The 26381-nt window shown below is 47.6% G+C and overlaps 2 protein-coding genes across 2 annotated transcripts; one reads left to right on the plus strand and one right to left on the minus strand.

Annotated features, from left to right (window-relative positions):
• The first annotated feature begins 649 nt into the window (after positions 1-649).
• On the plus strand, positions 650-18491 carry LOC106097643 (dynein heavy chain 5, axonemal). The gene is made up of 34 exons (XM_025910537.1): positions 650-658; positions 739-945; positions 1138-1230; positions 1520-1756; positions 3253-3318; positions 3466-3606; positions 4288-4419; positions 4591-4701; positions 4794-4948; positions 5945-6066; positions 6337-6613; positions 6715-6853; positions 6934-7090; positions 7196-7341; positions 7699-7833; positions 8719-8820; positions 8895-9008; positions 9575-9742; positions 9836-9934; positions 11071-11265; positions 11341-11496; positions 11572-11754; positions 12054-12224; positions 12797-12897; positions 14133-14351; positions 14491-14546; positions 14636-14757; positions 14875-15025; positions 15155-15354; positions 15447-15635; positions 16241-16373; positions 16450-16658; positions 16734-16955; positions 17246-18491. The coding sequence occupies exons 1-34, from the start codon at positions 650-652 to the stop codon at positions 17390-17392; spliced, it is 5064 nt and encodes a 1687-aa protein (XP_025766322.1). The 3' UTR covers positions 17393-18491.
• A 1085-nt stretch (positions 18492-19576) lies between these two features.
• On the minus strand, positions 19577-25449 carry cavin4b (caveolae associated protein 4b). The gene is made up of 2 exons (XM_003457166.5): positions 24764-25449; positions 19577-21222 (listed from the first exon to the last, which is right to left on the minus strand). The coding sequence occupies exons 1-2, from the start codon at positions 25124-25126 to the stop codon at positions 20647-20649; spliced, it is 939 nt and encodes a 312-aa protein (XP_003457214.1). The 5' UTR covers positions 25127-25449; the 3' UTR covers positions 19577-20646.
• Between the last annotated feature and the right edge of the window lie 932 nt (positions 25450-26381).

Below are 26381 nucleotides of genomic sequence, written 5' to 3' on the forward strand. Positions count from 1 at the left end.
CACGGAGGCAGCCGTTATGGACTGTCGGAGAGCTGGACAGTGACTGGCTAACGCGCTGTAGCTGAGACAGCATCGGGTCCGCAGGGAGTGGATTTAGTGTGGGACTGGTACACGGCGACCTACCGAGCAACGGAACTGTAAGTCAGACTTTTGTGCTCTTACTGGGGAGAAGAGGATTTTTCTCCATCGTCCTGCGTGAGCAGCAAACAGGCCTGCAACAAGTGTGAATGTGAGTGTGTGTGGAGCCGATGTGTGAATATTGTATGTTTAGTGGAGTTATATAACGTGTTTTGGAGTGTATATTAGTGAGTCACTTACCAAAAGGTGATAACATAAGTTGGGTTGTTTAATATAATTTGAAAGGGAATTATTTCATTTATACAGTGTATTTCATTTGGTTAAGGAATTGGAATATCATTTGAGTTTAAAAAAGGGATGTGTTGTACAGTATTTGTCTCTGCCCTTACGTTCAGTAAACGTTTCGTTTGTGTTAAAGAGTTGTGTGGGGTCGTTTCTTTACTGCTGGTTAAGTTTAACTTGTGTGTGGTAGAAGTATCGGATTTTGTACTCGGTATCGGCAAGTACTCAGATCCAAGTATCGGTATCGGATCGGTTTGAAAAAATTGGTATCGTTGCATCCCTAACCGTCATGATTAAAGTAAGAGTGCGCTCAACCGTTCACCAGCACAGGCTAGCACAGCCTACAGCATGCAGCTTGCTCTCTGGCTCCCCCTGTAGGGCTACACTGGAAAGCTCGACCCAGAGCTCCACCTCAGTAAGACGGTGAACTTCTCTTCGGCCACGCTGCCCGGCATGTTCCAGAGGACGCTCGAGAGCTACATCGACAAACGCATGGGCACCACCTACGGGCCGCCGGCCGGACGCAGGATGACCGTCTTCATAGATGACATCAACATGCCCGTAATCAACGAATGGGGCGACCAGGTGGGCTTCAGGCTCTCTGTGATTGGTCAAACTTTTGCTAGCTTACCTCTTTGTTTCTCACAGAATAACCTCCACCTCACATCACAAACAACCAATCAGCTCAGTTTTCCCCCACCGTGCTCTCTTTAATATGCATGTAACCAATCAGATTATTATATCTCTGACACGCCCCCACCCCCACATCTCACTCAGATAACCAATGAGATTGTGCGTCAGCTGATGGAGCAGGGAGGTTTCTACAGCCTGGATCGTCCAGGAGAGTTCATCACTGTGGTGGATGTTCAGGTGAAGTTTGGCTGTGGTTGGAGCGCTGTGGCACATTCTGGATGTTTCCATGATGACAGACTGATGAAGATTACTGTGAGCAAAGGCAGGAGGAGCTACAGATATACTGGAGTATCACAGGTGTACCTAATAAAGTGGAGGGAAATATATGAAGTGAACACAAACCTGTTGGTTTGAGGGATTCCTTGAAAAGTTTTAAATCATAAACCATCAGAGAGATGATGATGATGATGATGATGTTAGATCACCTGCTCTGTGACTGACTGATGTGTGTAATGATCTTTACCAGCTGGTGGCAGCCATGATTCACCCCGGCGGCGGTCGGAACGACATCCCTCAGCGTCTGAAGCGTCAGTTCTCCATCTTTAACTGCACGCTGCCCTCCAACTCCTCCATCGATAAGATCTTTGGCACTGTGGCTCAGGGCTACTTCTGCCCAGACAGAGGCTTCCCCGGCCCGGTGTGCCAGCTCGCCGCCGCCCTCGTCCCCTCCACCAGGCGGGTGTGGCAGGCCGTGAAGGCGAAGGTTTGTTTTTTTTTAAATAAGATCAAATCGGACCTTCAGAATAAAAGAAGGCTAAAATGTATTTAATTCTTTATAAACAGTCATTAAAAAATAATATTTAAAGCAGCTGATAATCACTAAAAGATCCCCTCTGAGCTTTTTTCAGGTTAATTCTCATATATTTATGTGAGGATGGAGGACATGAGGAGGCACTTTGTTCTAATCAGGATAATCAATACTTGATAATCAAAGTATTATCATCAAACTTCATTCCATCCTGTGTCAGATCTATGCTCGTGATTGGTTCACCCCTTCATTTAATGATTATGGAGATTAAATGTCTCTTTTCATTTGAAGGTCACATTTACTGCACAGATTCAGATTTTCAAACACCTGATCCCAAGATAGGACCCAAACTGCAGACTCAGAGGTGAAATAGTGCAGTGAAACAGCTTTATTGCTCATACATAAAATAAACTGAAAATAAACTAAACAGGCAGGCTGGCAAACAGAACACAGTGTGAGATGAGGGAGATCACGACACAGAGCCAAGAAAACACAGGACTTAAATACACAGAGCGAGCAATCAGGGAGACAGGAGGGAAACACAGCTGGGACAAATCAGGGCTGACGACACAAGGAAGCAAAAGCAGACATATTGAAAGTCCGAGTCTCATGTTAAAGTAAAAGAGGAAATGTTCCGGTCACTGGGGTGGGGGGACTCAAACGCAGGACTCCTTGCTCAAAGGAAGAACAGAAGGTTTTTCTTCACAAACACCAGGTGAAATGTGTGACAGTGACTCAGTGCTATACACAAGCGTGCGGGGATCAGGGCTCCAGGGAATCCACGGGGAAAAGCAGGGGAACACTCTCACTCCTCTTCAGCCTCTCTTGGCGTCATTCACTCCTCTCTCGCACCAGAAACTCCGTAGGGAACCAGGGCAGGTCCAGGGGGTCTGTACACAGGAAACAAAAGCGTTAACACAAGAAGCTGAAACGCAGGAACTAGACTGTAGCGTCCAAGCCGGGATTTCACTGACACAGGTCAAGCAACGATCCAGCGAAGAGCAGTCTGGCTTCTTCCCTTCAGTAGAGGCCAGTTAATGAGGCGCAGGTGTTGATCATCTCCCAGGTATGTAGGCCAAAGGCGGAGCCCACAATGAACTCCGCCCAGGCGACAGAGAGAGAGAAAAAGAAGACAAAGCAGAACTTCTCAGGCAGATCTGCCGTGACAGGAAACAACACAGACGCAGCCGTGACGAGGCGAGACAGAGCAGCTATGGACACAGAAACCACAGACAGAGAACTCGAACAAAGAAACCAAAAGACCAGAAATGATAAATATTATCAAAGTTCAATAATAATGTCAAACTGAAAACTCTGGCTCGACGACCCAGGCACCCCAACAAATTTGACATGTTGATGAGTTTTGCTGTAATTGTAACTTTATTTTGCTTGACTTGATTTTGTTTGCATTCAGTCTGTGGATGTTTCTCAGATCTTCTCTCTCTCCTCAGATGTTACCGTCTCCTGCAAAGTTTCACTACATCTTCAACCTGCGTGACCTCAGCAGAATCTGGCAGGTAGAAAAAATCACACGTAGTTTGATTTCTTCTTCTTTTAATCCTGAATAAACGTTTTGTTCTTTTTTTCTGAGATTTTTCTTATTGACACATTTATACTGAAGCAACTCTGACCCGGCGATGTGAACGAGTCCCTGTGTGTTTCAGGGGATCCTCACGGTGAAGTCAGAGGTGTGTCAGAGCTCTGAGCTCCTCTCGGCTCTCTTCCATCACGAGTGCTGCAGAGCGATCGCCGATCGATTCGTCGACGGCGGCGACAGACGAGCGTTCGGCAGCATCGTGGAGGCGGTGTGTGCGCTCTGACATCATCACTGTGACCCTCAGTCACAGCTTACAGAACATAAAGAACATCATCTGCTGCTTGTTTTGGCAAAGACTGAGTTTCATTTTTACAGTAAAATAAATGATCAAAATGTCAAATATTTCGTTCTTTTACAGATGATTTGCTACCAGAGGAGCTTTGCATGAGTCACAGTTCAGAATAATCTTTATTTATCTGATATCAGACTTTTGTTGAGGAATAAAATCAGCAGCTGTATGAACGTCATCGTTACATCTTTGGTCCGCTTCTGTCGGCTCTCGTGTTGCGTCTGTGTTTCCTGTCTGTGCGTCTTTGTCACTCTTTGTGTTTTGTTTTTGTCGTCTTTTTGTGTGTCTGCTTTTACTTCCTGTCATTGTGTTTTTCCCGCCCTGATTGTTTCCACCTGACTCTGTGTTCAGTTATGTGTTTTACTTCCTGCTTCTGTTTCTTGGTTTGATTCACGTCTAAAAGTCTTTCTGTGTAAAACTGAATTTTCAGTGCAAAATAAAAACCTTGTTGTCCAATAAACGTCTCTGGAATCAGAGCCGACAGATTAAAGATGATACAGGAACTTATCTCATGACACAACAACAACTGTTTATTTAAAGTGCGGCGTAAACAGCAGTGAGTAAATCTTCTTTACTGTATCTAACGCTCCTCTCCCTCAGGTCACAGTGGAGGATCATGGGAGAGCTCTGACTGAGCATGCTCAGTGGAACAGCTGCTTTGTGGACTTCCTGCGTGAAGCCCCGGAGGCGACGGGAGATGAACCTGAAGACGCTGAGCTGGAGGCTCCGAAGGTCTCAGAATCTGATTTATTTTAATATTTTTATTAAAGTGAATTTTTTATTTAGTCTGTTTTTAAGTGAAATAAAGTCCAGCAAAGATGAGAAGAGCCAAAGTCTTCAGGTTCCTCAGTGTTGGATCGTTTTCTGATGGTTTCTAAGTGTGGACACCGATATGATTGACAGGTGTACGAGCCAATCCCATCGCTGGACCTTCTGGCAGAGCGGCTGTCGGTTTTTCAGCAGCAGTACAACGAGGCGGTGAGAGGCGGAGCCATGGACCTGGTCTTCTTCAAGGTGATGATGACTCCTGTCACACTCTTCACCTTCACACATGATCTTTGTTCATATCAGCTGATGGTGACCCTCTGTGTGTGGTCCAACGACAGGACGCGATGATCCACCCTATGAGGATCTCACGCATCCTGAGGACGCCACAAGGAAACGCCCTGCTGGTCGGGGTGGGAGGGTCGGGGAAGCAGAGCCTGGCGAGGCTCGCGTCGTTCATCGCAGGATACCAAACCTTCCAGATCACACTGAGCAGGTGTGTGCTTCCTGCGATTCATCGTGACCAACGGAAAATAAACACAAATAAGTCAGGTGTGAAAAACAAACTCCGCCTACTGTTTATGCGGGTCATTGGGCAGAAGTCTAAACAAGCGGTGGGACACAGTCTCAGTGTCCACTCATCCAGTCATCATCCAGTGTCCCTCATCCAATCATCATCCAGTGTCCACTCATCCAATCATCATCCAGTGTCCCTCATCAAGTCATCATCCAGTGTCCCTCATCCAATCATCATCCAGTGTCCCTCATCCAGTCATCATCCAGTGTCCACTCATCCAATCATCATCCAGTGTCCACTCATCCAATCATCATCCAGTGTCCCTCATCCAGTCATCATCCAGTGTCCCTCATCCAGTGTCCCCTCATCCAGTCATCATCCAGTGTCCCCTCATCCAGTCATCATCCAGTGTCCCCTCATCCAGTCATCATCCAGTGTCCCCTCATCCAATCATCATCCAGTGTCCCCTCATCCAATCATCATCCAGTGTCCACTCATCCACAATATATTCACACTCCTCCCTTTCAGGTAGAACTCCTCACAAACCCGCAGAAGAAAGTCTGTAAATGAAATTCTGTGATAAACTATTTTATTTATATAGCAGCAAATTAAACAACAGCCGCCTCACTGTGTTTATACTGTAAGATAAAGACCCTACAATAACACCACCAATCAGACGACCCCCTGTGAACAAGCACTTGGTGACAGTGGGAAGGAAAAACTCCCTTTGAACAGGAAGAAAAGAAGCAGAACCAGGCTCAGGGAGGGGCGGGGCCATCTGCCACCACCTGTTGGGGGTGACGGAGGAAGACATTCATTTACTTTTCAAACATTTGGCCCCCAACAAATATTTAACACAATAAAAATGAATTTTCTTCCTGCTGAAAGGGAGTTTTTCCTTCATAGGGGATCGTCTGATTGTTGGGGTTTCTCTGTATTACTTACAGTATAAGTGTGTGTGTGTGTGTGCCGCAGGTCGTACAGCAGCAGTAACCTGCTGGAGGATCTGAAGTCTCTGTATCGGATCGCCGGTCAGCGCGGGAAAGGCGTCACCTTCCTGTTCAGCGACAGTGACATCAAAGAAGAAGCCTTCCTGGGTGCCAACGATCAGCTGACAGCTTTGATGAGTCACAGCAGAAACTCGCTCACGTCTTTAATTTGCACCACAGCAGAACAAACATCAGCTGAAACTTTATCTGTTCATGTGAATCATCATGTGAAATATCAGGAAGTCTGAATGTAAAAGGAGGAAAACAGATTTTTTTACACTGTTTGTTTGTCCTGCTGATGGAAGCAAAGGTCAGAGGTCAGGAGGTCATGGGGTCAGGGCCCGTCTTGTTTTCTGACTCCTGTCTCCTCTCCTGCAGAATACATGAACAACGTCCTGGCGAGCGCTGAAGTTTCCAACCTGTTTGCTCGAGACGAGCTGGATGACATCACTCAGGACCTGATTCCCGTGATGAAGCGCCAGCATCCTCGCCGCCCGCCGACACCCGAGAACCTCTACGACTTTTTCCTGTCCCGCGTGCGGAGCAACCTCCACGTGGTCCTCTGTTTCTCGCCTGTCGGGGAGAAGTTTCGCTCTCGTGCCTTAAAGGTGCGGCGAGGACTCAGGTTCTCAGGTCACATGACCCTGATGATGATGTAAGCTGGTGGAGCCAAAGGCTCTGTCCTCCTAAGAATTACTGTTTCTCATCAGTGACCTTTGACCTCTGCCCTGAACAGTTCCCGGGTCTGATTTCCAGCTGCACAGTGGACTGGTTCCAGCGTTGGCCTCAGGACGCCCTCATCGCTGTATCGCATCACTTCCTGTCTCAGTACCAGGACCTCCGCTGCTCAGAGGACGTCAAGCAAAGCGTTGTGGTTACCATGGGAACCTTCCAGGTAGCGCTCCCACAGTGATCAGGTACCTTATTATTGCCAGCGTGTTGAGCGGACTGATCACATGACCGAGGTGTTCACAGGACCTGGTGGCAGAGAAGTGTGGCGAGTACTTTGAGCGTTTCCGCCGCCAGACGTTTGTGACGCCAAAGTCCTACCTGTCCTTCATCGACAGCTACAAGCTGGTCTACACGGAGAAGATCGCTCACGTCGGCACGCTGGCCGAGCGCATGCAGACAGGTGAGGATGGTTTGATGGGAGGGGCTAAACCGTCCTGTACTTCCTGTCTCAGGTGGAGGTGGAGAGGCGAGCTGATGCTGCGCGTGCTTGTGATGCTTCCTGCAGGGCTGTGTAAACTGATGGAGGCGGAGCAGTCGGTGTCTCAGCTCTCTGAGGAGCTGCTGGTGAAGGAGAAGGAGCTCGCCGTCGCCTCCCAGAGGGCAGACCAGGTCCTGCAGGAGGTCACGGCCAAAGCTCAGGCTGCCGAAAAGGTGAAAAAACATGTTTCCTGTTAGCGAGCGAGACCGCAGGTCAACAGCGACGTGTCTGAAATCTTTATTAGTCTGTTATGAAACATAAAGCTAACGTGAAGGAGCCTCAGACGCTGTTTGTCATCATGTAACTGAACAGAACTGCAGAGGAAACAACATGAAACACTGAAACGTTGAGTGATGTCACAGATGTGTCTGACTCTGGGCTAAACCTCTGACATCCTCCGTTTGTGCTACACAGTCTTTATTGGGATTTTTCTTTTAACTAAATGTAAACCGGGAGCTTTACAAGTGGGCGGAGTCAGCCAGCTGTGGATCACACAAACGCACGCTTAATGCCCCGCTCTGTGGTTACAGGTGAAGCAGCAGGTGCAGAAGGTGAAGGATAAAGCTCAGCTCATCGTGGACGAGATCGAAGCCGATAAAATGGCAGCAGAGTCCAAACTGGAGGCTGCGAAACCGGCTCTGCAGGCTGCTGAGGCTGCGCTACAGGTTACACTCAGTCCTCCATTGTATTTACATGTCCTCCACAGACCGCTCAGGTCAGAGCGGCGTAAGCTTCATCATCAGATGGTGAGCGGCCGTGTGTCCGTCTGTTTGTTGTGACCACGTGGACTCGTCCACTGAGTCTTTACATGACTTTACAGGTGCTTCAGGTGGGGGACAACAGAAGAGTCAAAGCTTCACTGGCTTCAATTTGACTCAAACTGAACTAAAAACTGAAATAAAATAAGATCACAGAGAAACAATCTTAGCTGAAACGTCCGTGTGTGCTCACAGGTTTGAGGCCGTGTTCACTCACGTACACACTCAGTGTCTGCATGACAGTAAATAGAGCTGGTCCTGTCACACCTGCTCACAGTTACATCTGTGTTACAATAATAATACAAACTGAAACTGTCCATGTTCTGCTGCTTCTCAGCAGCCACCTCCAAACCAGAGCAGCACCTGCATCCCTCAGGTGATGGAGCAGGCCGCCTCCGCTCCACATGTTGAACGATGCTTAATGATAGAAAATGAGTGATTGTGTCAGTGAGACTGGTCACCAGTGTCAGCTTCAATGGTGCAGTGTGTACTGGGTGGTAGTCCCATGGTGGAGGGCCCAGTGGACCGATCTGAAACTAAGCTGATAAAATCTGAACTGTAAGTAAAACCATATGAACCTCGGCTCTGAGCAGCGTTCATGAGAGAACCTCAGAGATCATCAAAGCTTCTGCAGACAAACAACAAGCGTTAAACGACCTGCCTGCATGTTTCCACGACACGCTGTCCTCCTGTGATCTGACTCAGACTCACATGTTGTCACCGTGTGCTGTTTGCTCGTCATCTACGTTGATGTGTCACATGTTCAGCCTCAGAGTTTGTCTCTGTGTGCAGACCATCAAACCAGCAGACATCTCCACGGTGAGGAAGCTGCAGAAGCCTCCTCATCTCATCATGAGGATCATGGACGCCGTGCTGCTGCTGTTCCAGAGAAAGGTCACGGTCGGAGCCTGAAACGTTCCCTCTGAGTGTTCACGACATGCTTTCTAAATCTCTGTCCTCTTTCTCAGGTCGACGCCGTGACCTCTGACCCCGAACGACCTTGTCCCAGACCGTCGTGGGCCGAGGCGATGAAGCTGATGCAGAACTCGGCCTTCCTCAGCAGCCTGCTCAACTTCAGCAAGGTCACACACACACACACACACGCTGGTATTATTATACTTGTTCCAGCTGCAGCATAAACCTGAGTTTGAGTCCTCATGTTCATGAAGCTTCACACACTCTATTGAAGAAGTGACAGATGGACACACGCTGACCTCACACACACACACACACACCTGAGTGTGTGTGTGTGTGTGTGTGTGTGTGTGTGTGTGTGTGTGTGTGTTAGGGGGAAACTCCCCTCTCATGGTCTCATCACCTGCTGTCTCTCCGTGTGTCACATACCTGCTAAGCTGTGGATCTCTGAGGCCGGCGCTCCGCCTGGAGAACCTCGGAGCGTCAGCTGATCCATCCGTCTGCTCTCTGTCATCATAAAGTCCAGCTTTATGTTTATGTTTATATTATTATATTGTCATAAGATTCTGTTTACTTTGACATGATCATGATAAAAAATAAAGACAGGAAATGCAGCAATAAGCCAAACAGACATCACGTTGCAGTAAAATGATTCTAAGTTCGTGGATCTGCACTGAGAGCAGATTTCATGAATGCATGAACTGAGGTGATGTTTGACGTCTCGGTGCTGCAGGACTCCATCACAGAGGAGGTGGTGGAGCTGCTCGCTCCTTACCTCCACATGGACGACTACAACATGGAGACGGCCAAGAGGATCTGTGGGAACGTGGCGGGGCTCTGCTCCTGGACTCAGGCCATGGTCGACTTCTTCAGCATCAACAAGGAGGTTCTTCCTCTGAAGGTGAACGCAGAGCTGTCAGTATCCATGAGACCAGGAGCCAGCCTGACACAGGCGCTCATTATAGTGTGTGTGTGTGTGTGTGTGTGTGTGCAGGCTAACCTGGCCATGCAGGAGGCCCGTCTGCTGGTGGCTCAGGCTGAACTCACTAAGGCTCAGGAACAGCTGGATGCTAAACAGCTGGACGCGGTGCAGGTAAAGTGTGTTTGTGTTCCCGCTCTCAGACTGTCGTCTTTAATAAAGACTGAACTGAAATCAGTCAAATCTCTAATCATGAGGCAGTTTCCTGTTTCACTGTCACTGCAGGTTTTCTCTTCAGTTTTATTTGGGTTCTTGTAGAGTTTTTGTGCACAGCAGCATTGCAGCCTTCCTCTGTTTTGGTGCTTAAACAGCAGCCGTAACAAGAAATGAGGGAAAATACAAACTTCATGGTCACTGGTTTGTTGTTTTTATGGTTTATTGAGTATTGAACCTTCTGAGAATCGTGACCATCTGTAGTTCAGCAGTTTGCTATCAGTTAAATCTGTCTTTGTGAAACTCACTCAGTCGTTTGGACACTTTAGTTTTTCGTCTCCACTCATTTGGTACGCTCTCTTCTTTTTGCACTGATAACATTTTAATCGATTATTATGTTTGAACTTAAAGTTTGGTAAATGTGTCTGATCTGGACCTTCGGGCGCTTTACGACGCTGCCATGAAGGAGAAGCAGGACCTGGAGGATGACGCCCAGGCCTGCCGCCGGAAGATGGCCAACGCTCGCGCTCTGATCGACGGCCTGGGAGGAGAAAAGGTCAGCTTCTACCTTCCATCCATCTAACGGTTCATTGGTCCATCGTTCCTTCATCTCACACCTCGTCTTCAGGAGGCAGATACCTGCACGGTGGTGTGGAGGAAGGCCACACCTGCCTCAGGTCCGTTGGACCGACAGCAGCGCGGGGTTTCAGACTCAGATCAAACACCTGGTGGGGGACGTCCTTCTGGCCACAGGCTTCCTGTCCTACGCTGGCCCCTTTAACCAGGAGTACCGCAGCCTGCTGCTGACGCTGTGGAGGAAAGAGATGGAGGAGAAGCTCCTCCCCTTCAGTCCCGTAAGATGTCACGGCTGAATGTTTATACAGAGAATCCACAGACAGTAGGGGTGTGTCCCAGAGACACAGATACCTGCAGCTCAGACGTCTTGGACAGTGAAGTCAAAGCAGCCATGTTATTGGTCAGATGATGAAACACATCACAGCCGCCTTGTTTCTGTTGGTTCTTAAACACGAGGAACCAAACCCTGCTGAACGAGCTCGTTCTGACCTGCTGATGATGTAACTCCATTTCTCCTGCAGGAGCTGAACGTGATTGGTCTGCTGGTGGACAACACCACAGTGAGCGAGTGGAACCTGCAGGGTTTACCCAGCGACGACCTGTCCATCCAGAACGGCATCGTGGTGACGAAGGCGTCCCGCTACCCACTGCTGATAGACCCCCAGGGCCAGGGCAAGACCTGGATCCAGAACAGAGAGCGAGACCAGCAGCTGCAGGTGAGAGCGTCAGCACGTGACTCAAAGTTCGAGCGCTTCGCTGACTGTTCGTGATTTTCTTCTTCTGTGGCTCAGGTGACGTCTTTGAACCACAAATACTTCCGTTCCCACCTGGAGGACAGCCTGTCTCTTGGGCGCCCCCTGCTGCTGGAGGACGTTGGTGAGGAACTGGACCCCGTCCTGGACAACATACTGGACAAAAACTACATCAAGTCTGGCTCCACTTACAAGGTAAAACAGCTGATCTGGACCGGAGGCTAAACGAGGAAGAAGACACAGTAACGGATGTTTCTCCTCCTCCTGCAGGTGAAGGTTGGAGACAAGGAGGTGGATGTAATGAAGGGCTTCAGGCTCTACATCACCACCAAGATGGCCAACCCAGCATACAGCCCTGAGGTCAGCGCCAGGACGGCCGTGGTGGACTTCGCCGTCACTCAGAGAGGCCTGGAGGACCAGCTGCTGGGACGGGTCATCCTGCTGGAGAAGCAGGTCACTCCACCCGCCAGTTATCCAATCAGTGACGTAGTTAATGAGTTAGCTAGTTACATTTCCTACGGTATGTTTGAAGGCCATTGTAGCGCTCGGCACGTCCACATTAAGATGTTTTACACCACACACTCATGCTGTCTGCTTTATGTTGGTGGGAACGTCTGAACCCACGTGTCCGCCCAACATCTCAGCGGAGGCCAAACAGGCCACGAACAAAGATAAAGTTTCTGTGCACTGAACTGAAGGAGGATTAAATATGTCTGCCCTCATTTTGAAATGATTCCCGTGTTCTGATGAAGGAGATGGAGGCAGAGCGAGTGAAGCTCCTGGAGGAGGTGACGTCCAACAAGAGGAAGATGCAGGAGCTGGAGGACAGCCTGCTGTTCAGGCTCACCAGCACACAGGGCTCGCTGGTGGAGGACCAGTCTCTGATCGAGGTGCTGAGCGTCACCAAGATCACCGCTCAGGAGGTACCACCTGCTCCTTCACCGCGTCTCCTTATTCTGTGATACATGTTTGTAATGTTCATCGAGGAAAACATTTAAAAATCATCAGCTGCACTCTATTAACGTCCAAGAATAAAAGTCTGCAGCTGGAAATGTGAAGAATAAATCCGCTGTAAGAGTTTCTCCAGTTAAAATAAAAAATAAAATAATAATAAAATTTAAATACAATAATAAAATAATTATAATAAATGATAATAAATGATGAAATAAAAATAATAAAAATAAAAATTCTCCGTTTTCGGTGATTTGAAACGTCGTTTACGTGCAGACGAAAGCCCCAAACGCATAGAAACAGCTGCGTTTTCAAAATTACCCGTGTAAGTGTGGCGTAAAAGAGTTAGTACTTTATATTATTGTTACCTGTAATTTATTGCAGTTTACTTTTATTTGTTTAATTATTTAGTAAATGTTTGTGGTGAGAAATAAACTGCATGGAGTTTGAAAACCAAATATGTGTGTGTGGTTGGAGGATGTGTTTGGGGTCCGCTGAGCTAAAGGAACCTGTATGAAAGTCAGCGAGTCCTTTTATCTTCCAGGTAAGTGAGAAGCTGACGGTTGCCGCGGAGACAGAGGTGAAGATTAACCAGGCCAGGGAGGAGTACCGACCAGTGGCCACCAGGGGGAGCATCCTCTACTTCCTGATTGTGGAGATGTCGCTGGTGAACGTCATGTACCAGACGTCGCTGCGGCAGTTCCTCGGGCTTTTTGATTCGTCCATGCAGAACTCGGCCAGGTCGCAGGTCACCTCCAAACGCATCAGCAACATCATCAGCTTCCTCACCTACCAGGTGCTCCTCATCAGCGCACACCTCAGGGCTGTCCTTTCTTTCCTGTAACGTGCTCTCGAGTGGAGGTTCAGGATGTTTGTCTGTCCCTCAGGTGTACCGTTACACAGCCAGAGGTCTGTACGAGGAACACAAGCTGCTCTTCACTCTGCTGTTGGCTCTAAAGATCGACCTGCAGGCCCGAATCATCTCGCACGTGGAGGTGCTCACCTTCATCAAAGGTTACCTCCTCCTCCTCCTTTCTTCTCCTGCATCCTGCAGAGTCCTTTGAGAGTGAAAGTTGTTTCTCTCTCGGTGTAGGCGGAGCCTCTCTGGACCTGAACTCTGTAGAATCAAAACCACGGCGCTGGATCCTGGACCAGACCTGGCTGAACCTGGTGCAGCTGTCCAGCCTGCCTGCGTTCTTCCAGATTGTGAACCAGGTGAACCAGAACGAGCGCGCCTGGAAAGTGTGGTTCGACCATCCAGCGCCAGAAGACGCCCCGCTGCCCGATGGCTACGAGGAGAAGCTCGACACCTTCCGGAAGCTTCTGCTCATCCGGAGCTGGTGCCCCGACCGGACCATCGCTCAGGTCTGACTGCTGATTTGATCTGACAGAGCAGACTGTGGTTAATGTGGAGGCTAACAGCTGACGGTTGCAGGCGCCAACAGTACGCCGAAGGCTCGGTCCTGGACTTGGACGCCATGTTGGCAGAGAGCAACAACCGAACACCAATGGTGTGTCTGCTGTCGATGGGCTCCGACCCGCCTGAGAACATCGAGAGATTAGCCAAGAATAAGGTGAGGGCGAGTAGTGAAAGGGCGGAGGTGAACGATGATGTAATAAAAAGGAAAAACATCAGAAACTACCTAAATAATTAATACATAAGTACGAATAAAATAGTCATAAATCCTATTTAAGCAAATGATGGGATATTTAATTTCAATCTAAAGAGTGCAGATGACCGGGGTACACAAGGAAATACAGAAATCATTTTTGTGTATTTATAGAAAAATAACTGAAAGTACAGGAGCAAAAGCAAATTAAGGAAAAATACTGATTTATTTTGTTAAAGCCCAGATTTGGTTTTTTTTTTTTTTGCTGCAGGGGGCGCCGTGCCGTCCCATCTCCATGGGTCAGGGCCAAGAGGTTCACGCTCGCAGGCTATTGGCCAACAGCATGTTGGATGGCGGCTGGCTCCTCCTCCAGAACTGCCACCTGGGACTGGACTTCCTGGATGAGCTGCTGGAGACGGTCTCAACAGCGGTGCCGGAGAGCGTACACAAAGATTTCCGAGTGTGGCTGACGACCGACGTGCACCCCAGGTAACAATGACGAGGTCTGACGTCCTGCTGTAAGTCCTGGCGGCCCCTCTGCAGGTTTACTTTACGGCACATTTAGTCTCAGCTTAAACCAGCAGCTGTGTCTGCAGAGCTGCTTGACTGTGTTTGTGTTTGTGAGCAGGTTCCCCATCACCTTCCTTCAGTCCTCCATCAAGTTCACCAATGAACCTCCTCTCGGTAGGAGACATGATCCTGATGAACTCGTGAATTTTTATTGATCCTTCGCTGTCTTTCACTTTCCCACTTATTTTATCTGTCGGCATCAGGCATGAAAGCCAGTCTGAAGAGGACTTTTAATGGTGTCACTCAGGACCAGCTGGAGATCAGCAACCTGCCTCAGTGGAAGCCTCTGCTGTACGCTGTGGCCTTCCTCCACACCACCGTGCAGGTATCTGCCAACAGCCACACGATCAGATTCATAAATCCACCGTTTCTTTGTGGAAAACAGCTCCTGTAAGATCATTCTGATGTTATCATTTCTCCTTCTTCTTCTTTATCCCATCAGGAGCGTCGTAAGTTCGGTCCGCTCGGCTGGAACATCCCCTACGAGTTCAACCAGGCAGATTTTACCTCCAGCATCCAGTTTGTGCAGAACCACCTGGACAACCTGGACGTGAAGCGAGGCGTGAACTGGAGCTGTCTGCGCTACATGCTCGGTCAGCCCTCTTTAAACCTGCTCTGTTCTTTCTACCGCTAACGTTTCATCCATCAGATTATGAGAGAAACCTCAAACCCTCCAGTTCTCCAGAAATCTTCCTGACTCTCTCTTCACGTCTGCTCTCCAGGTGAAGTCCAGTATGGCGGTCGGGTGACGGATGACTTGGACAAACGGCTCCTCAACACGTTCACGAGTGTCTGGTTCAGTGAGAGCACCTTCAGTGAAGCATTCTGCTTCTTTAAGGGCTACAGCATCCCTGCCAAGGCCAAGAGCATCCAGGAGGTCCTGCAGCACATCGAGGGGCTGCCGCTGGTCGACTCACCGGAGGTCTGAGCACGCTCAGAGACGGGACGCGTCCACACTGAGGCAGTACTAGCCCAGTCACATGTCACAAAAAGCCTCTGTCCTCCTGTTTACAGGTGTTTGGACTCCACCCCAACGCTGACATCACCTACCAGACCAACCTGGCGAATGACACGCTCAGCACCATAATCAACATCCAACCGAAGGACACCGGAGGCGGGGCCGGGGAGACCAGGGAGGACACTGTGCAGAGACTAGCCAATGAGATGCTGGAGAAGCTGCCACCTGACTACATCCCACATGAGGTGTTTGTTTAGCACCGAACGGCCGACCCAAAACTCGAGGAAGAACACAATCCCACCAATCAGCCGCCAGCTAGCTCAGCTTCGCTTAGCATGAATACTGGAAACAGCTGATCTGCTGTGTAAGCAACAAGCTGCAAAGTCAAAAACAAAAATGTGCTCATGTTCAAAGCAGCTTTGTTGGGCTCAAGAAACACATGCAGCTCTGTGCAGCTCAAACAAACAGTGTGCTAATACACGAGTGTCAGAGATGCAGGTGAGCAGATTTGGGTACGTTTGGACCGAGCCAGGGTAACTGTTTCCTGTTTCTAATGTTTATGCTAAGCTAATGTTATTGAACTTTGACAGGAAGTGATAAAGAATGCAGAGATCAAAATATGACAATAAAGCACAGTGTGGTTGTACTCTAGAGCCCGGCTGCTGACCCCGACCGTCGCCCAGTGAATGATGGAAACGAGTGAACAGATTTCAGACAGCAGATTTGTCAGCGTCTGATTCTTTTAGATGAATTCAGACTTTAAATCATCAGCAGAATCTGAGCATCTCTGAACCATCAAACACGTTCATGAGTCCTCTGGAGAAACATGACGTCTCTGTGTGTTTTATAGGTCAAAGGTCAACTCCAGAAGATGGGTCCTCTTCAGCCAATGAACATCTTCCTCCGACAGGAGTTGGACCGAATGCAGCGTGTCATCAGCAGCGTACGGAGCATGCTCACTGACCTCAGACTGGCCATCGATGGTCAGTGTCACACACACACACACACACACACACACACGTTCACTGACGCTCGATCTGACTCGTGTTTCCGTTGCAGGGACCATCATCATGTCTGAAGACCTGCGCGACGCCCTCGACAGCATGTTCGATGCTCGGATCCCGCGCCTGTGGCTGAGGCTCAGCTGGCCGTCGGCCACGCTCGGCTTCTGGTTCAGCGAGCTGCTGGAGAGGAACCAGCAGCTCAGCGCGTGGATCAGCGCCGGCCGGCCCAACCAGTTCTGGCTCACCAGCTTCTTCAACCCGCAGGTTGGTTCATTGTTCCGGAAATCTGGAGTTTTGGAATTCTTCAGTTTTCTTTCCGAATGTTTTTTGTTTCTTCAGGGTTTCCTGACCGCCATGCGCCAGGAGACGACACGCTCCAACCTGTCCAGGGGCTGGGCCTTGGACACGGTCACCCTTAGCAACGATGTCACCAAGATGATGAGGGAGGATGTCTCAGCTCCGCCCCCTGAAGATGTGGGTGGAGTCTATATCTATGGCCTCTTTCTGGGTGGAGCGGGATGGGACAGACGTGGCGCCAAACTCGCTGAGGCTCCGCCCAAAGTTAGTCTTTTTAAAATCAGTGGGTTTTTTTTTACTTAGATTAAAATAATAAACTGAAGCTTTAAAAAAAACTTCAATGTTCAAACAAAAGTCCAACGTTTTACTGTTTCTGTATTTTTTTGTAAATTAACATAAAAACATTTTAAGATTTTTTAAAAGATTAATCTAATGAAAAATTATGAATTAATAATTGATTTACAAACTAAATCTAAACTAAAATTTAGGAACTAAATGAAATCAAAGTATTTTTGTTTTTGCTCAGTAATAATAAGTTTGTCTCCGCCCCTCAGGTCCTCTTCACCCCCCTCCCTGTGGTCCACGTCTTCGCCGTCAGCTCAGCCAACATGGCCGACAGTAAGCGTCCCCCTGGCGGCGGGGGGGGGCGGTCAGCCTGTACTCATGTCCCGTCTACAAGAAGCCTCGACGCACCGACCTGAACTTCATCTTCTCCCTGCAGCTGAGGAGCGTGCAGCCGCCCGAGCGCTGGACGCTGCGAGGCGCCGCGCTGCGAGGCGCCGCGCTGCTCTGCGACTGCAAGTGATCCAAACGCTGTTGTTCCACAGACACGGACAGACACTCACCGTGGGGCTCTGCTGTGTCTCACTCAGACCTCCCCACAGGTTTCAGTTTGAGCTTTTTTATTCTGATTTTCTGATAGTTTCCATTTTTCTTCAGCACCAAACATGTTTGTAGGTTTTTAGTCTGTTAAATTTATGAAAATCAAAATGTTTCCACATCTCTGCAAGTCTCTAATAATAATAATCATAATAATAATCATTATTATTCAGTAATAATAGTAACATTAATGATTTTGTATGTGACCTCACACAGTAAAGCTGATGTGAGGATCATCACAGTTTCGGTGCTTGTATGAACTTAGAATGCATAAAATAATTTGTTTTAATTAAAAAACTTTCCCTCTGTCATTTCCTGAGTGTTTCAAAATAAAAGTCCCCTGATTCATGTTTTGAATGTGAGGCTGTTCCTGTGATGCCTTCAAATCTGTTTCACTCTGCAGTTTTTTACAGTTCAGACCCAAAGTGACTCAAACATTTACTTAAAAGAGGTTTTTGTTCGTCTGGGTTTTCCTGCTCAGCAGCGCTAAACAGGCAAAACACACAAACAGAAAGAAACAGGAAAATATGTGTTTCTGTGAACAATGCAGCACCAAAATGAAAGACCAGGATTTATTTTTTAATGATTGACAAAAACATTAAATGATCATGTTTATTTGCACATAAATGTTCCATCGTCCTTCTTTTAGAAGAAGTTTAGAAATTAAAAATACTAATAACACAGCAGGAAAAAGCCGACAGCACGAGTCCTGAAAGGCTTAAAGAGACAATAAACACACAAAGAATGAAACAAAAAGGCACAAAACCTCAAAACAAGAGAGAATTAAATCTGACCGACACACAAAGATGCTAAAAACCCCAAACATGAACCTGTCAGGTCATTAATACCTGTGTGTGTGTGTGTGTGTGGTGGGAGGGGGCAAAGTGTTTCTGCGCAGTGTACCAGGGGCATGTGGAAACGTTGTCGTACCATATGCACGAGGAGTGTGTGTGTTTGTGTGTGTGTGTTTGTGTGTGTGTGTGTGTGTGTGTGTGTGTGTGTACATGTTTACATGTCTTTGTGGGGACCAAAATGCCCGTCCCCACAAGTTTGAAGACATTTTTGAGACTCAGGATGTGGTTTTAGTGTCGGGGACTGTCAGGTCAGGGTTAGGCATTCAGTCTTAATGGTTAGAGTGAAAGGCTGATGTCAAATAGATGTCCCCACAAGGATATGAAAACACAACCATGTGTGTGTTACTGTGAATTTGTGAGACAAGTGAAGATTTCAGAATTAGTGAGAAATGTTTCACTTCCTGTTGGTGAAGAAGAGCAGACTCCTCTTCAGCCACAGAAATGAAGAAGCTTTTATTTTGACGAGCTCAGCCACGAGCAGAGGCGACCCCGCAGAGGTGAAGGTCACAGTCAGAATCAGTGCTGGTGTCAGAGAACCGCACAAGGACGGCCTCATTGGTCACGGCTGAGTTCATTATGTGATGGTAACAAGCTGATTATTACAGGACAGGAAACACACGTCTGCCTCATCAAACACCAGCTGCTGCTGCTTTTATCAGTCTGCCAACAAAACCTCACAAGAAAGAAGTTTTTGTTTGCAGCGTTCCTCTAAACTGAAAACTAAAACAGACTGAAAATGGGAGCATGCAGCCACACTCGAGAGTCAGGCAGTTTAAATGTGTTTGTCTTCATCTGTAGTTACATTTCATTGGCTGGAAATGTGCTAACTGGAATCATTCATGAGTCCAGATGAACAAAAACAAGTGTTTACTGCTCCACGCTGCACGAATCTGAATCAAAATCACTCAGACGAGCCCACGTAGGCATTCCACTAAAACCATGTGACCACCTTCACCTTTAAACCTGTCGTGAATATAATTTTAGACTCTTCACTTTATTTTGAAAGAACAGATTTGCAGGAAGTGCGGCTGCTGCAGAAACTCTTCACCTTTCACTGGCTTTAATCTTGGAGGTTTCTCCAGATGTGGAACATTCACGCTAAACATTCAACATCTGACGAGCGTCTGCGTGTAAAACACTGACAAACTCAAACTTTATACGTAACTGACAGATTTATTCCTCCATTTTCAGACATTTCATAATGAACTTGGATTAGTTTGATGATTTTATTCACGTTGGTGAATAAAACCAGCCAAGAGGCTGATTCCTGCAGAGGAGGAGGCAGAGCGGAGGAATCTGCAGGTTCTGTCTCTAACACACAACCAGAGCTTCAATCATAACGAGTACATAATAAAACCATGATCCCCCCGATCGACTCTTTCAGCCTGTTTCCTCTGGATCGAACAGGATCTAACAAACCCCAGCTGCTGCTGGGACACTGGTCATCATGGGAGGAAAAAGATGGCTGCCGTGTTGCTGTTTCCTGTCTTACACCAGCGTGTAAGTATCTGTGGGTCTGAGTTTTTAATCAGAGGATGAACTTAAAGCTTTCAGTCTGCTCTACAACCCACCACCTATCCACACGTCTGCTAAGTGACTGGAAATCAGTAAAACTTCTACCAGACTTTAGTAAATGTTGCATTAAGATGAGCAGACAGATTTTAATCTCAGCATCGCAGAGTTTTCAGGACACTGGAAGAGTTCCTGCCGTGGATTTAGATGTTAGTGTTGTGTGGATGATCCCATTCTGTGATCTTTGTGTTACTAACACTGATGCTGCTCAGCCGTCCTGATCTCTGCCTCCACTTTAACCAGAGGCTGTAACCTCTGATCATTTCACCTGCACCGACAGTAAAACTCTTCTCCAGAACCAAACGTGCCATAAACCCATCACAGCTTCATCATCAGCTCAGTCTCAGCAACATGCAGCAGAAACTCTGCAGGGAACGTCTGAAGTCTGTTCTTCGGTTTTCCAGCTCACTGTTTATTGAACATGAGACAGAAAAATAACTTCACTCAGGATTTGATGGTAAATGTCCGAAAGAACACTTGGGTTTGATGTTCAGTCTGACTGGATCTGTTCTCTGCTCGCTTCCTTCAAGTGTTCAACACAAAATAATCTTTATTTTATTTTTTAATGAATCATTTATTCTTGTACAGCTACCCAAAAACCTTCCTCTCAGTGTGTCTCAGAAGTCCAAAGAAAGGGCCCAGATCTGGTTTTAGGATAGCTGCTTCATGTCGTACATCGGCACCTCAGATCCCTCCGCTCTGCCCTCGTCTTCGGCCGGCCTGGCGGCGTGAGGGCTGGTCTTGCGGCCCTTGGGAGGAGGGACGGGCAGAGCTCCTTCCGTGACGCCCTCGGCTCCCTCCTGGCCCTCTGCCACAGTCCTCTCCTTCTTCAGGTTGAGCTTGGCTGGGACACTCTTGGTGATGGTGTCCTTCAGCTTCTCTCCCGACTGCTTCAGCCTTTCGCCGGACTGGCGGATCTTCTCGCGCCTCTCGGCCGTCACGATGCGCTCGCCGAGTTTGTTCACCTTGGTGCCCAGGTTCTCGCGGGTCTTGCTCATGTTCTCCTTGGAGAAGGTGGCTTTGAAGCTCTCGATGCGCGTCAGCCCCGTCTTCTTTATGCGGCTGGCTGCCGAGGAGTCAGCCTCCTCCACCACCATGTACTCCTCGTCCGACTCTGGAGGGAGCTCGAACTTGTCGGGCTCCACCTCGGCTCTGGCCCGGGCCCCGCTGCTGCTGGGCTCCTCTGGCTCGTTTCCCGGGGCGACGGATTTCACCTCCTGGTCACCCTGAGAAACAGAGAGAGAGAGTGAGGGAGAGAGCAAAGAACAAGCTTGAAAACAAACCGATTCAATGGTCCATGTTTTTTGGTGGACAAAGTTTAGCAGTGATGTCAGATGTAATTGTGTCTTTGTCTGAAGTGTGTCATGCAGACTTGTGCTGGGCCGTGATCCTGCATCCAGAAATAACCTGCAGCACCTGTTTCTGCAGCTCAGCGCGCGCCTGCAGGAAGCTAAACATATCAGCAACACGGGATCGCTTTCAGCTCCAGGCTGCGTCACGCCGTGCATCTGTCTGTAACTCTGAGATCAGATTACGCAGAAAAGCAGAGAGTGAAGCTACAGCTCCACAGTCCCACTCATTCATACTGGGAGCTGCCCAGTAAACCTGCAGTCTGACCCCACAGGCTAGTAGCAGGTGTGCTGCTTAAACCAGCCTCCAGTTCAATCAACTCAATGAAAACAGTCCAGATGAGACTGTTTATAATGTTGATCTGCCGTGAATTAGATGTAGATGTGCTGTGAGCATCACGTGCAGCAGTTTGGACACCAGAGCGGAAAAGAGCCGATCAGGAAATCCGAGTCGCCATCCTGTCGTCTCAGGAAGCTGAAGTTCATACTTTGACGATGGGATCCATAAACGCTGGGCTCAAGTTACTTTGAAATGTCGGCGTTTACTGAATGCAGATCACATGGAAATGAATCTAATCAGCAACATGATCCATGAAACATGGAATCCAATCTGATTACTTATGGATGGTTTGAAAACAAACATCAAAGCTGAACTGATTCTGAAAACTATTTTCATATTCAGCTTTTACATTTGGTCGACTTTAATCAGCTACATGAACACTGTTATTGCCGTCACACTGTTCATTCCTCATCAGTCTGTTTGATGTTGTAAAAAATGTTTTTCACGTCATTTTTTAAAGTTTCAGGTGAATTCTGTTCCCAATCTGCTCATCTTTGACTTATTTGTCTGAATAATCCTGCAGTTAAACCCAAATGAACCTGTTCCTTAACTTGTAGTTAGCATGCTAACAGAAGCATCACAGGTATGATGTGACACCTGATATGTTTGAGCTGATATTTCCACAGCTCTGATGAACACAGCACACTCAGCAGGAAGCAGCTAACGAGCTAAAAGAAAGCAACGGTAAAAAATCAGCCTCTAAATCGCTCTGATCATCCTGCTGTCATCAGGTTCATCTGTGCACAAACCGACTGTGAGGCTGTTTGATGCTGAACACACAGCAGTGACTGTGTGCAGCTTTCTGAGGTCATCTTTCCTGAACCGAGACCAGGACTGAAACCTGAGCTGGATGGACTCGTCCAACAGCAAACAGTTTAACCATTTGACTCATTCTTTATGGTTAAAAAAGGAAACTCGGGGACCTCTCTGCTCTGCCAGACTGCAGGAGGCCAAGTATGGAGGGTCGAAGGCTATGAGCCCATCTGACCTCCTGACATGGGTTGTGTGCTGACCCCCCACAGCTTTTGCTTCCACTGGGAGGATTTCCTCCATCAGTCTAACTGGGAGCAGGCAGCAGCTAATGAAATGATTCACTGCCAGAGAGAGAGTGAGGGAGGGCAGACAACTATATTAGGAGATGGAGGAGCTGCAGACTCAGAATAACCTGGTTTGTCAGCAGTCAGCTGGCTCAGTCACTTACAGTACAGCAGCTCTGTGAGCTCAACACGCTTTCATTTTGGAAAAGAAGAGCTGGGAGGTGTTTCCTAAAGAGGCCTTGGTGGATGTGACTGCCTGCTGTGTAAAAGTCACAGCTCTACATGAGAGGAAACTCCACAGTCACAGTGTCGTTTATTTAGTCAGAGTGTGATCGTCACTCATGAAGTCTCTGAGAGCTTCGGGATGAGCACACGTACCAAACATCAGCGTTCGTCTAAGAATCGAGAACGTAGCGTCACAGGATCTAAAAACATCTTGAGTTGATGTGAACATTCACAAAACGTAAACATGGAGGTCTTTCCTATTTCTGCTTCCATCCCACACGGCGTGATGTTTGCATTTCTGTGTGACCTCACTGACGGGACTGCAACCTGACGCAGTAACAGAACCACGCCCTGCAGTCCCCGCACTAGCTTACATGCTAACTTGAATGCTAAATTCACTGCGTCACTTAAAGTGAACGTTTTAATGTTTAACAAGTGCTTAAATCAGCTGATTCTTCACACAGTGAACTAAAAGCAGCGCTCTTTGATGAAATTAGGTTTCATTGTGTTACGAAGCATCAGTGTCTCTTTATTGCATAAAATTTACAGATGTGTGTTTGCATCTTTGAGCGTTGCTGGTTTAACAGCTCGTCTTTGTGTAAAATTTTTGCCCAACTCAGTTATAAAAACATAAATAATAATCTTTTTATAACTGTTAATAATAATAATGATAATCTGAAATCAATAATACGTGAGCTGCACACAAGTCTGAAATCAGTCCTCTTCTACTTTAGTTTTCTACAGTACATGACTCGCTGTGAGCTTCAGGTCTGTGCGTAACCTTTCAGCACACTGAAAGCTTATCCAGGGCTAAAATAACCGCGTCACTGTCATGCTGGCAGCTGCTAACTGTGAAGGCCAAAGAAGTAAAATGAATCCCGGTGTGCTTGTTGCTATTTCAAACCTCAGAGGTTGAGACTGAGACTTTCATCGGCTGGTGCGAATCTTAAAAGAACTCAGATGTGAATCAACAGTGACATAAAAATAAAACGAGATGGTCACAAACATGTTCTCAAAGAACACAACAGTCATGTTAAACTCCAGTAAAGATCACAACTACACTGCAGCTCACTTTGAGTTTAACATCAGTGACCACCGCCCATCAACAGTTGGTGTATTTCATAAAAACATCCTCTGACTTTTCTTGGAATTAAAGTTCGCCTTCCAGACCTGCAGGTGAGCGAATGCCTATTTTAGACATAAACCAGCTGGATCCACCTTTACAGTCATCATTCGTCAAACACCAGCTGGCCTTTTTAACTTCTACAGTCCAAAAGTTCAGTTTGTGGCCTGATGAAACCGGCTGCCAGGATTACTGTGGACTAAATAAATAATGATGCAGAGGTTCAAACCCCAAAGTGAGCCAATCCATTACTCTGGCTGCTTAATACAGAAATAAAAGAAAGTCCTCTTTCTAAGATTTAGGATTTTTTGTGGTGATAAAACAATGCTAACTGCACTGGTGCTGTATGGTAGGAGCATTTCACCAGGCCACCTTTAGACACAGACCAGTAACAGAGGCTAAACCAGTTCCCCGGGCTGGTAGCTCCAAATGATATCTTTATTATTGGAACTGGTTTTGCTGGTGTTGACTGTTGACAACTGCTGATATGCCCGCTTGGATCCAGTTTAGTTTTCAGGGTTCATTTGTTTAGTTTGCGTTTGTCATTTCAGATCTACTGAATCAACCATCCACTGATCTTCAAACAAGAAGAACTACGTCAGTAATCCTTTGGTTGGATGTCCAGAAGTTTCCAACATTCCTTGATCCATGAAGCATCACATATTAAGAACACAGAACGCATGAGAGTCTTACCTGATAAATGACCACCCTGAACTTGTTCTTGGCGAGGAGGTCACCCTGAGTGGCCTCCACCTTCTTGACCCTGATGTTCTGGTTCTCCACACGCACCCTGACGTCCTTGATGTGCCGGCTGACCTTCCGTGTTTTCTCCAGCAGCCGGTCGACGGTAGAGCTGGTGTTGGCGTGCTCATTGGTCAGTTTGACAACATCGGCCTGGATGGTTTTGACCGTGCTCTCCAGCTCAAGCTGACGCTCCTCCATGCGCTGCTGTGTGACCTGGACGCTGTCCATGAGGCCCGCCACGCGTTCCAGCAACGCCATGATGCTACCCGCATCATCTCCGCCACCAGTCGTCATCCCCGGTTTATCGGTCATTCTTGCTGCTTGGTTTGCTGGTAATATTCTCGTTGCTTGGTCGATCAGCTGTTTGTGTCCAGTGATCCAGAGAAGGAACAAAGTAATGAGGAAGAGGAGGATGAATTGGACGGGCAAACTCCAGTAAAATGTACTCCAGTTAAGAGTGAAATTTGAAAGAAGATGTGAAGAACAAAGATATGAATTCGAGGATGACTGTCGAAACACGGAATATCCAAAGGAAGACCTCAGAAAGGAAAATTAAAGAAAGCAGGAGGACCAGATCACCCCTCTACGACTGGAGGTTGACCCTGAAACTGTTCAGATCAACTCATAGACTCCACCCTACTGGGAGAGAAAGGGAGGGGGGTGGGGGTGATCGGAGTCAAGAGGAGGGACGGAGGGAGGCTAAAAAGAGATGAGCCAAAATGCAGTGGGAGCGTTAAGGGGAAGGTGGATCGAAGCTAAAATCATCTTTAATCAGTATCATAGCTGCTGTTTAAATACACCCAGACTGTGAGGAGTTACAGAGCACTGAGGATCACGTCGATCTGACTTGGTAAGTCATGTTGAGGCCCTGAGGAACACCGAACTAGCCAAAACGTTCCATCAATCAGAGGATTTTTAGGTGGATATTACGGGAATGCATGTGTTAATGAGCGAGAGAGATAAAGAGTGACATGGATCCCAGCTTCTCTCTGTGTTCTTGGCTGCTAAAAATACAGCGAGGGTAAAGTGACTCCCTGTGCTTCTTTGGGACATGAGCATATTAAAAGGAATGGAAACCCCCCTCCCATCTATTTCTCCACATCCATCTATCCCCCATCACCTTTTCACTTGTTCTGTCTTAATCCCTCCCTCCAGGTTTAGACGTTTTTGGCACCCCAGGCCTCCAAATGAGCATTCATGATGCTAACACTCGCCCTCACTGCCATCTTTGTTCTTGACTTGAGCCGGGGAGTCCAAGTTTGGATAAGGAAGTGGAGCAAGAGATGGGAGGAGCAACAGTCAACATCATGTTGTGATAGGCTGAGTTAACTTTCAGTCAAAGTGAACACATTTTAAAATCATGTCAAGCTCTGCTATCTCACATGCTAATTTTCCAAACAGCAGATTTTAGTAGGAGCATAAAGAAGTGTTCAGTGGGAACGCAGAGGCACAATCGAGCTGTGACAGGAGGCAGAAACACTTAGTATTGTTGTTTTATAACACTTAATGCTTCTTGATAGGTTCAGTTATACTCGTCTGGGTGCCGGAGTTTCTGCTTTTACTGTAT

This window comes from Oreochromis niloticus, linkage group LG9 (genome assembly GCF_001858045.2).
Source record: "Oreochromis niloticus isolate F11D_XX linkage group LG9, O_niloticus_UMD_NMBU, whole genome shotgun sequence".
NCBI classification, from domain to species: domain Eukaryota; kingdom Metazoa; phylum Chordata; class Actinopteri; order Cichliformes; family Cichlidae; genus Oreochromis; species Oreochromis niloticus.